Here is a 17,608-nt window from a genome sequence, read left to right as displayed (position 1 = left end):
TAACTGTCTAATTTCCTTCACTATTAGGTTCTGATTTCTGGTGCCCAGGTTCCTATTAGTTTGGATGACCTTAAATCTTTCACAAACTATTCAGGTAAGCATATTTTACTTAAACAAAAAAATGTGTTATGACTGACTCAGAAGTAAATAAACTTGCTTTTTATCGTAGCTTTTAGAACAAAGTTGTAGGGTCATTCTTGTTAACTTTGGTTGTTAACTTTGGCCAAACTCTCTAGACAGGCCTGAATTTTGGAAGATTGGGTAAAATTGCAACCTAATTTTATAAATGCTGGGAAATATAGGTATACAGTTTATTTTATTCACACACTTAAGTACAAGTTTATAGCTGGATAATTAGAGAACATGTAATTCCTTTTCTAAATGGGTGTTAGTCAATGTTTATGTCTGGTTGCCCTGAAAATAAGTCTGCAAATGACTTTGGGATAGTTGTTTCTACCACCTCATTCAGGTACTTAACCATTTCTCAGATGGCCTGAAGAGAGAGCTTGTATTTTTTCCTTGTGAGGAATGTAAGGTATCTTGCTTCATTTTTCCCTGCATTTATCATGAATGTAATCAAAAAGTAGCTACTATATCATCAGTTCACATCCGAACTTATCTCAAGGTAAGTTGATGCATTAAATAACATCCTGAGTCTTGCAGATTTTGCAGACTCTTGGCGTAAAGGTAGTAATCCAAAGTTACTAGGTAAATGCTAAACTAAATATAATTAATTTAAAATAAATAGGATTAGGTGAAGAAAACTGCAGTTAAGAAGCTGAGGGAGATAGTAGCCATAGGTAAGCAATGAATGAGAAACTGAAAATGCAGTGATCAAAGAGATCTATAGATACTGGAAGTCAGCAGCATAAGCCTGCTGGTTATATTTTCCCCAAGCTTTTCAAGATTGATACTAGGTTTTCTGAAGAATTTATTTCTTACATAAAACTATTCTACCTATAAATCATTTAAATCTCATTATAGGTGGTTACACAGCAGACCATCCTGTAATTAAAATATTCTGGAGAGTTGTAGAAAGCTTCACTGATGAAGAGAAACGCAAACTACTCAAGTTTGTAACAAGCTGCTCTCGACCGCCTCTTCTGGGGTTTAAGGTATATATCTTCCTGACTTCCTGGCAAGTTTCTGTAAATATTACAGGTTATGATACAAGCTTTTCTTGTCTGTAGGACTTTACAATTTGAGAAGAATGTTCCTCTGTGACTACAGAAACAGTTTTGATGTTTGCATTTGTGTGTATAATGAGTATAGTTTTAAAATATTTAATGAAATGTTGTTCTCTTGTTTTCTATTTTAACTGCAAAATCTGATAAGCCTACAAACACATTGGTTAGAGCGCTTACTCTTTCTCATGGAAGATCCTTGCTACCATTTCATGTTACTGAACCCAAGCAGTATTGCTACCAGTTTCAAGGTAGAGTTAAGAATAATGTCTTTTAAATCAGGCGAAAGAGGATTTGGGATATAAAAGCAGCTATTAAATTTGAACCTCTTAAATTAACCATTTGAAGTGGGAGATGCATTGTGTTACCTTCTAATTACCATTTATCTGCTTATAGGGTCACAGGTCATTACCCTTTGTATCTAAATATTTTGCTGCTGTTTTTAGATTGCTATTGACAGTGAAGCTTAAGTATGAAGAAAACTTTTGTCTACTGCTTATAAAACTAAAGAGAGGCTGAGGTAAATTGAAAACATTTTGAAACTAAATTCTGAGGATATTCTACCCATGAGTTTCAGCTGGGCTGCAAAATTCTGACTAAGAACTGGCCATGGACTTAATTGCCTCTAAAATGTGGGAACTTTCAATGCTTTTCTGTAAGAAAATAAAAGAATAAATTGCTTCACAGCAACACCATCACCTTTAGTGCAGTGGTCAACATTATATTTACTGTTGTACTATTTAGTAAAATTAATACAACGGTGGGCTTATGTGGAACAAATAGAGGCATTGCGTCATCCAGTTCCTTACAAGTAAGAATAAGATTTGTTGCCAAACAAAATTTGAGTACGTGTACTTAATAAATTCTCACATTATAAGGTACTGTGGTACAATATTTAATTAACAGTAGATAGTAACTAATTTCCTACATTTATTAGGTAAAACAGGTAGATGCACCCATAAGAAATGAATGCAGGTATTGTGTAAGTCCTGAAGGTTTATTAGCTGTTCTGTAAAATAAGTGGTGTTGAATGAACATTTTCTCATTATAAAAATACTTCAGGGACAGATACTAACATTTTATATAGGAACAAGGAATTCAGATACACTTAATAGTCTGGAGGTGGAAACAACACACTTGGAATTTTGCACAAGTTTTTCTTGAATCTTACTGTGGAAGTTCATTCTGGTGGGGTTTTTGGGGGGTTTTTGTTTGGGTTTTTTTATCAGCATTTAAAAAATACTTGAAAGGCAAATGCTAGAGGAATTTCTTCTCAGCTCTAGGAATTGGGCCCTTTCTTGTGATGTGGCCTGGGGGTGACACATGATAAAGATGTCAGAAGTAAAAAATGAAACAAAAACCCCCACCTTCCTCTTCCATGCACACAGCTTAGATTTTTGTAGTACTTATCACTGTTTTTTTCATATTAAATTAAACAAAATTAATTCTAGAATTTTCAAACTTCCGATTAATTTTTTCAAAAATACAGTTTTCCTCTGCAAAACAAACAAGAAGACACTCCAGTATTGAAATCACAGTGGTCTCAGACACAGACCTCTGACACTTGAATGATTTAAAATACCTAAAAGCATACATGGGTTGTGATACAGTAGTATGTGGATCACTTGCTAGGGGTGATGAAAGAATGCTCCCAGTAGTTTAAACGGTGGTTTTTTTCCAGGCTGCAGAGCGATTTTGGAGTGGAAGAGTTGTTTCTAGTGCCACATTCTGCAGGGAAGCACGGCCCTTTTCCCTTGACTTCCACCTATCCCGTTATACTGCAACTTCACGTTCTCTTCCCTCTTCAATCCTTTTATTTTCCTATTTCTTTGTAAGCTGATATGGGTATGCGGCACTGCCATTGCAGCGTGTGATCATTTAAACCTCCCTTTGGTACAGTTGTTCTGTAACCCTCTGTGCAGTCTTAGCCTCTGCACAGTCCCTTCAGCTGCTGTAGCAAGTGCTGTGTGGTGCTGTTAGCTGGTGGATAGGCAACGTATCTTCAATATCTATAACATATAGCTCAGTTACACTCCTTTTATAGGCACCTAGGAGAGGAATTGGCACTTTCAGTCGATAATTTGTCTGCTCCACGTGTCTACTTCAGGATGAAATGAATCATGTCTTAGGCTCCACAAAACGTACTTACTAGATCCCCTTCAACAGAAAAGAGTGTCTGGTGTGACTAGATTTGGATATGGAGACAATGGAGATGGCTGTTTAAACACATGAATCCTACCTAGGGTATTCATTGATTGATTTGTGTGATCGATTATTTAAAAGCCTGCAAGCATTTCTCTTGAACTCTCCAAGTCCATGTGAGTATCACTGTACCATACTCTTAGCAACAAGCAGGATTTTATAGGACAGTGGGAAGGACAATTAGAAAACTGTGGGGTGAGACCAAGCTAGAACAGTGCGCATCAGTCATGTAATAAAGGGAGAATTGGGAAACAATTGTATGGAAACAAAGTAAACAGAAGTCTCCATTTGTTGTCATCCTTTTTAATTACAAGGGGAGAGGAAGAAATGCAGATGTAGCTACCCAGCTTTGAGGTGGCCAGCGTGACATTTGAAGAGATGGAGGAAGTGAATCAAAAGTCTAAAAATACTAAGGCTGACCATGACACATTAAAAAAGAAGCCAAATGTGGAAAGCTGAAGTCTGTGTGTGTACTTGGGAGATAGGCCCCAACCTGACTTTAAAATACTTGGCTTGGAAAAAATGGAAGTTAAATAGTCATCAAATTTTCAGCATGATAGCAGTAAGTTAAAAGATTAATTCACTGTACAATGGACTTGCGAGCTCAGCCACATGTAACAGTCTTGGCAACAGAAAGCAGAGTGAGAAGGCATTACTGCTGCTTTGCTGGGCAGCACTGAGCGGGAGTTCAGTCAATACTTGGATGGTGCTTGCAGTAGCATCTTGTTAACATGGATTTACCAACAAACCAGGGTTTTGCCAAAAAAGGAAGTAGGTAACTGGTATTGTCATCGGCAGTAATGTCTTGGTAGCCTGTGACAGTGTGGTGTTTAGAGCTTTGAAGGCGAAGCGTGTGAATCTGCAGGAGTGCTGAATATTATTGGCCAAATAACTGTCTGAATATATTTATGTTGATGGTAGACATTCACACAAGGTATCTTCAAAATCTATTTACAGTTTTAATATGTGTACTGTATTTTGCTGAGGGGAACACATTTTCTGTTTCTCGCTCTGCAATGTTCTGTACACTTTATATTGTGGAACCTTCACATTTCCTTAAAGTTGGTGCCTGTTAATTTAAGATAAGGAAATGTCTTGACACTCGTAGCTTATCGATAGCACAGTCTAACTTTGCATCATTTAAAAATCTTAAACTCTCACTGCCAGATTCAGACTCAGAATAACATTTACTAAAGCTAATTAAAGTTTAATAAGTTTAATAAATGTGATTGTTACGGACAAAAAAAAAAAAATCATTAAAGCGTGGTTGAAAATTGTTAAGTTCCAATCAGGTCACATAATAAATTGATGATACTTTTCACTTCCAAACTATTGCAGTTTCCTGCTGTACAGTATTTAATTATGCAACAAATGGTGCCCTTGGCATGACATTTCAATTTAGAACTTCATTTTTCCATTTTTAAAGCTAAAGTAGGGGAATTCAATTAGCATTTTGAAAGGAACACTAAAAATGCAGCATTTTAGCCATGAAATACTTTTAAGGCCTCCATTTGAACAATAATTTAGCTTAGAATCTCATTGACCTTTTGCCTTTGGAGCTGGGATTTTTTTCCAGTTTCTAAAATCAGAACTGCTTTACCTCAGGCAAGCATTTGATAAAATGAATACTTTCTTGCCAGCAAAAGCAGTGCTTTAGAGGTAACAAATAAATATATTTTTCACTATACCCTTTCTCAGAAGAAGAAAAAATCAGATATTATTAAAACAATTAAATATTACATACAAAATGTCTTAAAAGTCTGTTCCTCAGATCAATAGCTATCACATCAGAGGAATAATCAGGGTTTAACAAGTTTATATCATTACAGACTCACTATGCACATCAATATCATCCCAGTAACAGCTGAGTGACTTTATAATCACTCTGTGAAGAAATACAAAGTATAATTGTTTTAAATAAAATTAGATTTTTATTTGGAGAATATAAATTACCTCTTGATTCAGAGTTCTAGACCATGGTAGTGTAAATACTTGCTTAATCTTACATGTGAACAGATCCACTGAAGTCATTAGTACTGTTCGTCTTGAAATTCATGAATTGTAGGCTTGCTGAAAGATTAATTTAGACAGAAATCCCTTTAGGGCAAGAAATGCCTTTAACATTGTATCAGATGATATTAAAGAATATATGAAATATACGATCGTATATGGTGGTGAGTAGAAGGAAAATGATGGCTTGATACTCATCCACTTGAACTTATTTTGTATATCTGGGGTATGCTAACAAACTAAAGCTCTAGAAGGAAAACACTGAAAGGGTATGTTTGATCATAGTTTTTTTATTTGTTTGGGATTTTTTTTTGATGTCAGAGAAAGAAACTGATGTAGTACTGTAGCTTTATAAAATTTGTTCTTAGGTCTGGTCACTTACTCATGCTCTCCTCAGAGCATCACTTTAACATGACAAATAAATGCTCGTGTAGAATTTGTGCGTAAAACTGGAATACTTTTGAACTTGTAACAGAAGAATGTTGTAACTGGCATAGCACATCACTTCATTAGCTAGAGCGAAATTGCCTTTATTGGGATTTTTGTGTATATGGAAACAACATCTTCCCTGCTTGGAAGGAAGAAAACAACTCAGAAGAAGCTGTGTCATTATACAATGACAAATACTATATGTCATTCAAACATGATAGAACATCCTTCTCCATTTACCTCCATTACTGCTAGTGGTCTGTTGTTCCCCGTGTTCGGCATGTATTTCACTGTCAGAAAACTTCAGTGTAGCAGGAAGCCATCATTTTCCTGTTCTTACAGAATAAACAGTATCCATGGGCATTTGGGAGGCTTTGTAAGGAGGAGAGTCTGAAGTTGAGAGTCCCAGTTGTTTATCCCAAACACAGCAAAAAAATTCTTGCATGCTGCTGTATTATTTTTTCCATTTCGTGTTTCACCGTTTTTGTAGTATCATTAATTTGCAGAGTAGAGTGTATGAACAATAACAAATAATTATTTTTTCCTTAGAACCAAATAAATTGCTTTGTGTTTTGCAAATTAATGGATCTTGGTAGGACAAGGTAGAGGGAGGCACTACACAACTCAGGAGTGCTTTTGGGACCACCAGGAATGAAAGAAAATGCCATTTGAGTATGTCATTGTGACAGGTTTTAATGTAATGATTTATTTTCTAGAAATCTGTGCCAGCTGTTACAGGGTAGGTTTTGCCTTGCATGTATTTTTTGATGTTTTTTTCTGTTGCATTTTTCAGGAGTTATATCCTGCATTTTGCATTCACAATGGAGGATCTGATTTAGACAGACTACCTACTGCCAGTACCTGCATGAACTTGTTGAAGCTTCCTGAGTTTTATGACGAAAATCTTATGCGAAGCAAGCTTCTTTATGCCATTGAATGTGCTGCTGGATTTGAATTAAGCTGAGTCAAACTGATGCTTATTTGGATGATCTGCAGAGGAACTAACCAGTGCCTACTCTATAAGCAGCACCCATACCCAAGCAGTTTTAAGGGAATTCTATCTAGATTTCTGCAGCTCTTGTGTCTTATCAAATGCCCTCAAATAGGTTTCATTTTTAAACATGGTTTCTTAGTTAGCTTTCATTGAATAATACTACATTGACACTGCTTTATGATTCAAAACAATGAATGCTGTGTGCAGCGTGGCTGTTGTCTGTGTTTATGCGAGGAAAGAGCACATTTAAAGAACAGTGACATCTCAGTGAAATTAACCAAAGATGAAGCTTTGGCTTTGTGCTGTTCAAACATAAATAATTTCACAAACTGGCAATAAAGTTGTGTACCATGCAGCGCATTGGGATGAGACAGGGCTAACATCCTGTAATTAATCTTTTAGATGGAAGTGAAGCAGATGTTTGCAGATATCCCAGAACTGAGAGGATGGAAGTGCTCGTTACTGATAACCTAACATCTTTACTTACGTTGTAGAATTGTTTACAAATCATAGTTGTTGCAGAACTGATTTTGTTTTATACTACCTTCCCTCAAGATGGTAGGCACTGAGATAAAACTTTTCTAATATTCCATTTGTGCTTTCTGAAATACCTTGGAGAAATTTTAAGTTCAATCTTCGGCTGCGTCATTATCACTTGAACACTGTCGTGAATGGGTGTGACTATCCATGTTTTCTCTGTTCTGTTTCTGTCTTTTGTGCCTGTACAGATTTTTTTTTTTCAATGTATCAGACTCCTATTGCATACACAGTACATACAAAAGTCATCACTTTGGAAAAATATACATGTAACAACTATTAAAATTATTTGAACCAAAGTTACCAGGCTTTATCTTTTATATTTGAAGCCTGTGGTGTTCACATTCCTTTTCCCTATCATTTCTTTCCATCTTAAATACCATATCTGTGCCGCAGACACTAGTCAAATTCATTATTTTTTTGTGATTAAACAGCTTTTATATCCATCTGCCTGCAGTATTTCTGCTAAGAAAAGTGGGTGGGAATATGCTGCTTAATATAATTTGATATCTGGGAAAAAATTTGCTTTCATATGGAAGGAACTGATCCCCTGGTAGTAGGCACATTGTTGGGTATTCATATGCAAACTGCAGTCAATTTAAAAAAGGAATTATAGTTCAAACTGTAAGATTCATAAGAGCATCCCTCTGAACTTTAGTTTTATATTTTAAATCATCAAAATTTACAATCAAATTTGTATTCATCTCTTATGCAAAAAAATACTTTGCTGTTACTGGAAGCCTCTGTTTGATTTCATATTTAATAAGCAGTAACCAGCAATATCCTTTTACATGTGGGGAAACTGAGTGATTTTAAGATGTTTACTAGTAACCATATAAAAATGTATAATTTCTTAATTTGGGTAAGAAATGAAGTGTTAAAATACTATTTGTAGTCTTGATGTACAGAAATAAAACGATTGGTTTTCTTTTTGGTTTTGCTTTAGGCTTTTTATTTATGTTAAATGTTACATACCCAACCTATTCTTTATCCCAAAATTCTTTTCTTGTATATTTTTCTACATAAATTATGGAACTTGTAAAGAAGTTGAAAAAGAGATCAGTAATAGTGGAACTGCCTCCTAATCACAAAACCTGAACACTTCTTTTAGATAGCATTATTTATTTTAGAACCTAATGCTTTAAATATTTTGAAATTATTTTTCAATTCCATTGTTTTGCTACATTGGGTAGTGTTGTGTCTGTATTTTGTAAAATTAAATTTAAATTTTCTATTAAATGCTCATATTTTGAAGATTGTGTTGGAGTCATGCCAAGTAATCATGACTGGTAATGTACGCTTTCTGCTTTTGTAAAAGGAGACAGTGCACACTATTCCTGTCTGTTACCATGAGTGCAAGTTCAACAGAGAGGGTAGGCTGGGGGCAGGTGTGAGTTGCAGATAGGTGTGGTCATGTAATGGCAAGACTCACACCGCTGCAGAAAACTTCAGTAGAGAATTTGAGTTTGCTGAAAATACTCTTGACTTTTTATTTTTTCAGTATGTAGTACTCTGTGATCTTGTTTTATATATTCTGTACATTAAGTATGAAATTCTGACATACTCAAGTCAGTGGGATTGTAGCCTAGTTTTCAGTCTGCAGGTAGTCAGTTGAAAATCTATGCTGCAACAGCTTACACTTTCAGTATCCAGACTGCAATAAGAAGAGGGTAGGGCTTTCCTTTGGCAACGACTGCTTTAAATTCTGACTGTCAACTGTTTTTGTATAGTCAGAATGAAGCACGAGTCCCTGCTTTTCAATGATCTATTGCTGGATATTTTAAGGAACAGGAGATAAAGGTATGAGAAATAATACAGGTATAGTTAGTCACGTCCTGAGGAGCTAGGTGGTCTAAATGATCTCTTGTAGCTCTTCCGTAGCAAGAATTGTTTATATATGAAAATGGGTTTTCTGTTTTTTAAAAGAAGAGTGAACTCTCTCCCAGTTGTGATGCTGCCAGAGTTTAGGTAGGCAGAGGCAGGAAGCACTTGCATGCAAGTAACCTGAAATATTATTGTAGATTTTGATCATCAGAATTATAGCAGTAATAATTACGGGTTTGGAGTTGTTTTTTGTGCAAGACAACCCTTCCTTAAAGTCAATTTCAGTGCTTCAGTGTTTTGTCCTCCTACTTCAGTACTTGCATTTTGAAAAATGACAGCATTTTCTGTTTGGTTTTTGTTTTCAAATGATTTTTGTTTTATAATTTTGTAACCTGTTTTAAAAACATTTTTGTCAAGGTTTATCTTTATAATGGAAGAGGTTGCAAATTCTTCATCTCTCCAAAGTTAAAAGGCATAAAAGTGAATAAAAAAATAAAATTAGGACTTGGTCTGTTTAACTCTGAGAATTTTTCTGGATGTGGGTTTAGTCTTACTAGCTGGAAATAAAAAACAACAACAAACCAAACCAAACCAGAAATGAGTGGCCTTGTTCCTTAATCTCGGCTGTCTTCTGTCATGGTCCTGAAAGCCGGACTTGTATAAATTTCACAAAACTCACTCATGATTTCTACGGAGAATTTATGTCTACAGAAGGGGAAAGATTTGGCTCCAGTTTCATGTGTAAACACTGAGCTGACAGAAGTTTGATTTGAACAACAAGGATTTCTTCAGTTATTTTTGTGTGTGGTGCTCCATAACTAAAAAAAAAGAGCTTCCTGATGCTATTAGTAGCAACGTGGACAGGTTTTTTTGGCATTACTTGAGTAATCTAGCACAAACATCCTAATTTGATCTGTGAAGTGCTTTGGAATTCAAAGAAAACACTTTAAGGAGTGCAGTGAGCTCATGCTAAATTTCAGGTTAAACCAAAACCTGTTTGTTAAATGCCAGTGAGACAGCACATACTCTTTTTACCACTGAAAAATAGTACAGCACAGAAACAAAAAGGAAAAAACACGAGAGCTGTTTTTCTTGGAATGTTTTGTTGGAGCTGTAATTTTTTTTGTATTTATAATTATATGCAAAAACTTTAAAACATTTGCTCATATACAAGAATCTGTGTTAATAATGGTTTGTGATGTAAATGCTTGTTACTAATTTTTTTCATGATGCTTTGCCTGTCAGTGAAGGAGAGAAGAAATGAACATGGTCTGTAAAACTGATCAGGATATCTATATTTTTATTGACTTCTGCTTTTGTGAATAAAATAATTTGAGTTTTCTTGAAACTTTGCAGAAACACTCTTTTCTTTCGGTTCCCCCCCTCTCCCCAGTAAATTTGGCATTCTCTTGCTAAAGATTGATAATACTGAATAGGTTCTAAGAGAAGCTAATACTAACTGTTTGTTGGTCTTGAGGTTACTACTGTTGGAACAGGCTGCCCAGGGAAGTGGTGGAGTCACCATCCCTGGAGGCATTTAAAAGACGTGTAGATGCGGCCCTTAGTGGTGAACTTGGCAGTGTTAGGTTAACGGTTGGACTCAATCTTAAAGGTCCTTTCCAACCGAAGTGATTCTATGATTTTACTGCTTCAGGATGATTTGTAACTTCAGTTTTCGAGCTGTGAAGTTCCCACTCTTGTCAGTCAAACTGCAGCTGTAAGGTTTAGCTTTGTTTCAGTGCGTCTTTCAAACAATGTAGCTAAGATCACTGATGTGCTTTGAAAAAAATTCTTCAGAATCTTTGGAAAGAAAACTCATTCCTTGGATAAAAAGATGAGAAGCTGTAATTCATAGTGAAGAATGCTACTCTGTTAGCAAACACGTACAAAAACATCTCTTTCAGCTTCCTCTGGAATTTTAGCACATGTGTAGGCCCCTCTGAATGTGTAATTTGATTTTTATCTCCTTTGGTAATTGTAATTATCTGCTTCCCTTTGCTTTTTTATTATTTTCATTGCTAAATACATTTTTAGTTCCACGATAGCATTTATATAGTATTGTGCATGTGTATTTTGGAATGCTTACAAATAGCACCATATATTCTTCAGCTTACCTGCCACTAAAAATGTGGTAAACAGAAAATGACAGAAAATTTCTCTTGTAGGGCAGTTCATAATTCATAGCATGAATAGAACACAAATGCCCAGATATCTTGCCTGTTTTTCAGTATGTATCTGGTAGTCTGGAAAGCTCATAATATTTCTGATGTGTGTAGAGAGACAACACAAGGCAAAAAGTGATTATGAAGTTGTACCAGTTGAACGCATTTCAAAGAACACGGAACCTGGTTGAGGTCAGCAGGAGTGTCTGAAGATGACCTAGTCCAACCCCTCTATTCAAAGCAGGGTCAGCTGGAGCAGGTTGCTCAGGATGTTGCCCTGTGGAGTTCTGGATGTCTCTGTGGATGGAGACTCCACAACTTCTCTGGGCAAACTGTTCCAGTGTTAACTACCTTTACAATAAAACATTTTTAATCAGGTTTAAACACAATTTCTTTTATTCCAGTTTGTGCCCATTGCCTCTTGTCCTGTCACTGGGCAGTACTAAGAGGAATCTGAGCCTTCTCCAGGCTAAACCAAGCCCAGCTCTCTCAGCCTCCCCTCATATGACACGTGCTCCAAAACCTTAATCATCTTTCTCTCTGACTTGCTTGTTAGTGAACACAGCGGCATCTTCAAAATACCTTTGTGGACGTGATGTGACTGGGGACAGAGTAGACTACACTAATTCTCTTCCTTGACAGATGCCTGTAGATGTCTGTAGTTAATAGATAGCACTTACCAGGTAAGGTTAGATTTAAGGTTTTGTGGCTTTGCTTTTTCAACTTCCAGTCCTGCTTTGTCTTTTCAAGGATTTTGCAAATCTGTTATCAATTGCGAAATAACAGACTTAGTAAAAAGTGAGGTCTCAATTATTTTCACAACTTTTTATGGATACAATGCTAAACATTGATGCAGAAACCATAGGACTAATGCTAAATGTTAAATAATCTGTGTATTCATTTGTTCTGCCACCAACAGAATCAAACATGTAGAAGTGCAACTTCCTGGACAAACTCCTGTAATTTGGCTGTCTTCTGCAAAGACTGGGTAGCTCAGCGCTAGGTGCAATCCAGCAAAGCACATCAGACAGTCAAACAGGAGAAACATGGGAATTCTGACTGGCACCAGCGGGACTGCTTATACATAAAGGCAGGCACAGATGTCCTGCAGGCTTGCTTTCATGCTGTCAAGGGATGAACTTGTGTGATGGTTAAATCATTGCTACGTTTCATTGCTAGAATAGTTGCTCTCCAGCCTGGGACTAAGTTTGCATGTCCACATCTCTGTAGAAAACCTACATTCTGTTTGCAGTGTTTGTTAATGTATTTATAGGAACAGCTTGCTCAAATGTCCTACTATATTTAAGATCATTCTTTTTTGCATTCCCAGAGCAGCTGTTAGTTCATTCTGTGTAACATTTGACTGAAAAGTAGTTTTGCATTATTTCTATTTTATTCTCTGTTTATAGTTAACACAAAACTCTTGATTGCTGAAGAAGGAAACGGGCATTTACCAGATGGTGTAGTTTCAGATCATCTTGATACTTCTGCTTACCCTAATGTTCAGTCTAGGAAAAGCATCTCAGCAGTTGCTGTGTAGTTTTGCTGTGTGTTGTCAAACACACCTTCTAAAGAAATTAGTTCCGTCTAGCCCTTGTATCTTTAATTAAGAAGAATTCTTTTCCTTACAGCTCTGCTTACTGTTTTTCCCGTCTGCACTTTCAGGCAAACGGCAGCAGAGCCCGAAGTTCTGCAGAGATACTTTAGGTCTAATTATGTGTTCGATCTATCTGGCTATTGATGAAAAATTACATAGAATTAACCAATATTTGGCATTGGTATATGAACATAAATGCTGATCAGGCTGTCCTTGCAAGGAATAAGCATTTGCCTTAAGCTGTGAGATCTTCTGACTGCCCACAACAGTTCTTCGGTTGTTGTCTACACACCTCAAATAATCAGCAGAATACACCTGATACTTCAGGAGGAATTGAAAAAAACACCAGCTATCCTGAAATGTTTTAATCACTTTCAAAAGCATCCACTCGGCTCAAGCTTTTGGTTACAAAGAGGAGTCCAGATAAACTTGCAGTAAGAAGCACTGTACCAATGAAAATTGAGGTTGTGCTCAGCAGAAAAAGCTCTGGAGAATGCTAATGAAAATTGGTTATTTTGTGCTTTTAATGCTTCTACTTAAAGTTTTAAACATTAGGTGTATTGCCCATATTTCAAACCTAATTGTTTCTGATAAGCTATCAGCAAAAAGTTAATGCTTATATTTAATTAAGTGGCACTTTCCAGAATTACTTTGCCAGTAGTACTATAATTAAATGATGTGAGAACAGTCTTTGATACATATGCTCATGTTCTTTGCTAATACCAAAAATAGAATCTGTAAATCTGTAAATAGAAAAACTGGATGCATTAAGCAGCAGGCCAGAGCAGCAGGCCGAGAAGGCTGCAGCCATTACCACATCAAGCGGACTAATATTAATATCTCTCTAATGCAGCATTTTTAAGCATTTCTTGTGTTCTGATGGGCTTTTCATAATTGACCTCCATAAGTCATAAAAAATGATTAAAAAAAAGAATCTGGGAACTATGTGAATTGCTAATACCTCCTGGAATGCTGCCATATTATTTCCATCATTAGGTTATAGCTACCAGTTAGGCCTGAATTCATCTCACTTAACTTCAGCCATCTGTAAGGTGGCTGTCGAGGCACTTCCGATGAAAGAAAGGCAACCCAGAGACAGCGCTCCAGAGGGCAGTTCTTTCTTTAATAAAACACATCTCCAAAGTGGGTGGAATAGATCGTGCCCTGGAGGTGCCCCCTCTTTCTCTCGCTCTTCATAGCTGGAGGCCTTAAACTAGATGCTTAACTTTTAGACAGCTGAAGTTAGTTGAAGTGAACCAGACCTCTCCCTCATGTTCCCAGGTGAGAGTTGAAAATTCTTGAACAATGAAGATCCTTTCATAACAGAGTTTATTCGGACTTATGACTCAGTACTTGGATACCAGCCCGGGTCTGCCTGGATCTTTGGTACCGGCTTCAACAGACCCAGCAGAATTTATCAGCTTTTGCTATTGGAATGTTGATCCTCTGCCAGCAACATCAAATTTAATGCTCTTTAACACAATATTCCAGGCTTTTGCTGCAAGCCGCTAGCCATAAAAACATAGAATGCTTTTACTTTGTACTTTTGCAAATACCTTCGAAGAAGGTTTTCTGAATCTAAAAGCTTTTCTGTTTTATTAGTCCTGTTTTATTAGTTGTCTGGGCTAAGGCAACAAGTGCACTGGGCAGAGCAGCATCAAAGCAGCGTTTCCTTCGCTGCTCACCAGCAAGCAACGTTCTTCTGGTCAGAAAACAAACAGAAGCCAGGAAAACAAGACCATGAATGTTTTTGAAACTACTCTTTATGTTTCTCTGATAAATTTTACAGGAAGCTGATCAAAAGGGATAAAAATCTGTCACTGTTAACGTTTTTATAGATTCATCCTGTTAGTCTTGCGCTCCCCAAATTACTGTTAACTTGTAACCCACTTCTGTGCATGAAAAAATGTGTAAGGTTAAACCTTGTCAGATGACTTCGGATGGAACGCTTGGTCATTTACCAACACGGGAAGCTTGAACCACAGGTGGGATGTAGAGACTTTCTTCCTTTGGTAGAAGCTGAGCAGTCTGATGGACGCTGTGTTAGAGGCAACCTCAGCCTGGAGTCTCTGGAGTTACTTCCCCTGCTCCTAAGACCTTGAGATACAAATAGAAATCCCTCAGCTGCTACCTCTGTCCCATTGTTTCTGAATGTCACCAAGTCCATGGAGGTCCAGTAGCACTCTGTGCCAGCTTGCCAGACTGAGCTGCCTCCTGCAGAGTCCAGTAAGATTGGCTCTTGCCTGGGTGCAGCTCCAGAGCTGACCAAGCTGTATGCTTACAAGCATAAGGTAGTGAAATCTCTCAGAACTGGGGCACTGGAGACAATCATGTAAGCGGCTCTGCAGAAGCCAGCTCAGGTCTGGTGAAGACAAACTGGGGTCACATTGTTTCACTACGGGAGTTTTGGGGATACTGACTTTGCACGCTCACCTGGATCTCTGCAGTGTTCTTCAGTATACCCAACAGTACCCCTTCTGGCTGGCTGTGCCATGTGCTGTATTTATTGCAATCCTCTGCCCTTCCCTGTAAACCAGAGAACAGAAAATTAAATATCAAGTGCACAATATAAACCAACTTAAAAAAAATTAAATACTTCTCGTTACTGTTCAGTGTTAGATAATCTCAGCTATCAAAGATAATAAGTTAAAAAAAAAGATGCCATAATAAATTATATTTGTAATTGGTGGCTGTGCAAACTACCCGTTCTGCAAAGTCTCGGGAAATGTGTTCATATCCCACTTCTAAGACAAAGACAAACATAAACCAATTAAAATACATTTTGGATTTTTTTTTTTTTTATAATTACATAATCTTTGGTTTCTTTCTGTAACTTTGGAAACATTTATTTACATTCTCTGTGTTTTGCTGTAGAAAATGCGAAACTGGATCTCATGGTGCTAGCCTTGCCCTCAGCTGTGAGCAAGGCACTTTTACCTTCTCATATTTTACTTTCTCTAAGTGCAAAATTGGTCTCTAAGCCTTCCCAAACATTATTCCTATATCTGAAGAGTGTTAATGGAGAGCTACGCAGTCTAGAGTCAGAATAGTGTTAGAAAAATCTATGGGCAAACTACTGTAAGGCTGTCACCCATAAAACAGTTGTGTTAAAGCGCAGGGTCCCGGTTGCACTGGTGTAGACAGTGTTGCGATTTCAACACTGTAATTCCATAAGGAATTACGCTTCTTTGCCACTGTTCTGCTTGTGTGGATAAATAGAAAAATTTACGGTTGGCATCCATTGCACCATAACTTTAATATAAAAATCTACTCTGTAAAGAATTAGAGCGAAGTAACTGCCTCATGCGCTACTTCTAGCTTGTTTAATGCAGGTGAGATTTTTTAAAAGACTGAAGACTTTTCATACTTTCTCACCTGTCATTGGTTACACCTCTTTATTTCCACATCAAGAAATGTTTAAAGCATTAAATCAAAGTCTCCTCCCAAACTACACAGCACTGACCTGCTGCTTACCTTTGCACTTGCTAGGCTGGGAATCCTCTGAGGTTTGCAACCATACCTTTTAGAAAGAGCCAGTCTAACCTACTAGTTGTCTTTTTTTTTTTATTCCAAGTGGATCAACAACTTGGACTTCACAGCTACTTGCTGATGAGAAACTAACAATGGTACTGGGTGTCTCTTTGATCTAATTTTCAAGACTTGTTTCCATGACCACAGTTTAGCATCAAATCTTACACGCAATATTTCTTCTGAAGCTTCCATTTCCCCCAAAGCACCAAGCGTATACTTCTCTTAGGGTTGTCCTACTACTTGCCTTGCTGATTTGTATTAGGTTCTCCTCTGTCTTATTCTAAGTTTGCTTTTTTCCTTTTGGACTGATCCTACTCCCTTAACATAAACACCCCCAAAACGATGAGTAGCCTTTTAATTGACTTTATTTGTGGAGCAGACATTTTAGGCGTGGAAACTCTCTAATTTCACTTTGGTGATCTATAAATCAATGCCGCCTCCAACTTTTTAAATAAAGGGCGAGAAATGTAATTTTACAGCAATTTAAATAATGGATAAAGTCCAAATTTTTAAAATAGAATAATAACTTGGCTGCTTATACTTTGCTCTCAGCCATGACACTGGGAAAACCACATACTCAAATATAACCCGAAGGATGCTTAAATATATTCAAGCAGCACGAGGAATCTGTCCAGGTGCCAGCTGGAAAACGATGAACCGCAGGCCTCAAAGCAGAAACGGAGGCCTCACGAGGACGACGATTTTCGAGACTGAAAGGAAGATGCGCACGAGGGAAGAAACTTTGTCTGCTCACTTCTAGCAGCCAAACTCACCTATTCAGAGAGTGCTTTTTTAAACTGTTACTACTTTTGTTCTCCTTTTCCCTCAGCAACACACCTGGACATCACTTTCTTCCCCTCAGAGAAGCCCAGAGGGGTCTCCCACCCAACCGCCTGCCTCGGGGAGAGGGGGGGTCTTACGAACCCCGGGGCAGGAATACCGACGATGCCGTGAGGGGAAACCAGCGCCGGGGAAGGCCGCTCGCCCGCCCCGCGGCAGGCGAGCCCGATGATGGCGGCTGTCCCCGCCGGGGCGGGGGGAAACGGTCCGGCACGCGCTGACGGCGCCCCGGCGGCGGCTCCGTGACGCGGAAGGCGACCCGCCCTCGAGGCGCGAAGCCCCGCCCCCGAGGCGCGAA

The 17,608-nt window shown here is 37.7% G+C and overlaps 1 protein-coding gene across 2 annotated transcripts in view; it reads left to right on the top strand.

Annotated features, from left to right (window-relative positions):
• UBE3C (ubiquitin protein ligase E3C) overlaps window positions 1–7,651 on the top strand; it is an 80,121-nt gene extending 72,470 nt beyond the window's left edge. The window contains exons 21-23 of one of the 2 annotated variants that reach the window (XM_010585836.1): window positions 28–94; window positions 985–1,115; window positions 6,619–7,651. In XM_010585836.1, coding sequence (XP_010584138.1) covers window positions 28–94; window positions 985–1,115; window positions 6,619–6,789 — 369 coding nt within the window. In that variant the 3' untranslated portion in view covers window positions 6,790–7,651. Of the gene's footprint in view, window positions 1–27; window positions 95–984; window positions 1,116–2,865; window positions 5,021–6,618 lie in introns of those variants that run through there. The other variant, XM_010585842.1, reaches the window with a different exon arrangement.
• Window positions 7,652–17,608: the final 9,957 nt, after the last annotated feature.

Source organism: Haliaeetus leucocephalus, unplaced genomic scaffold (assembly GCF_000737465.1).
Source record: "Haliaeetus leucocephalus isolate CR32 unplaced genomic scaffold, Haliaeetus_leucocephalus-4.0 Scaffold0, whole genome shotgun sequence".
Lineage (NCBI taxonomy): Eukaryota > Metazoa > Chordata > Aves > Accipitriformes > Accipitridae > Haliaeetus > Haliaeetus leucocephalus.
Note: the sequence above shows the minus strand (reverse complement) of the source record. Positions and strands in the feature narration are given on the sequence as shown.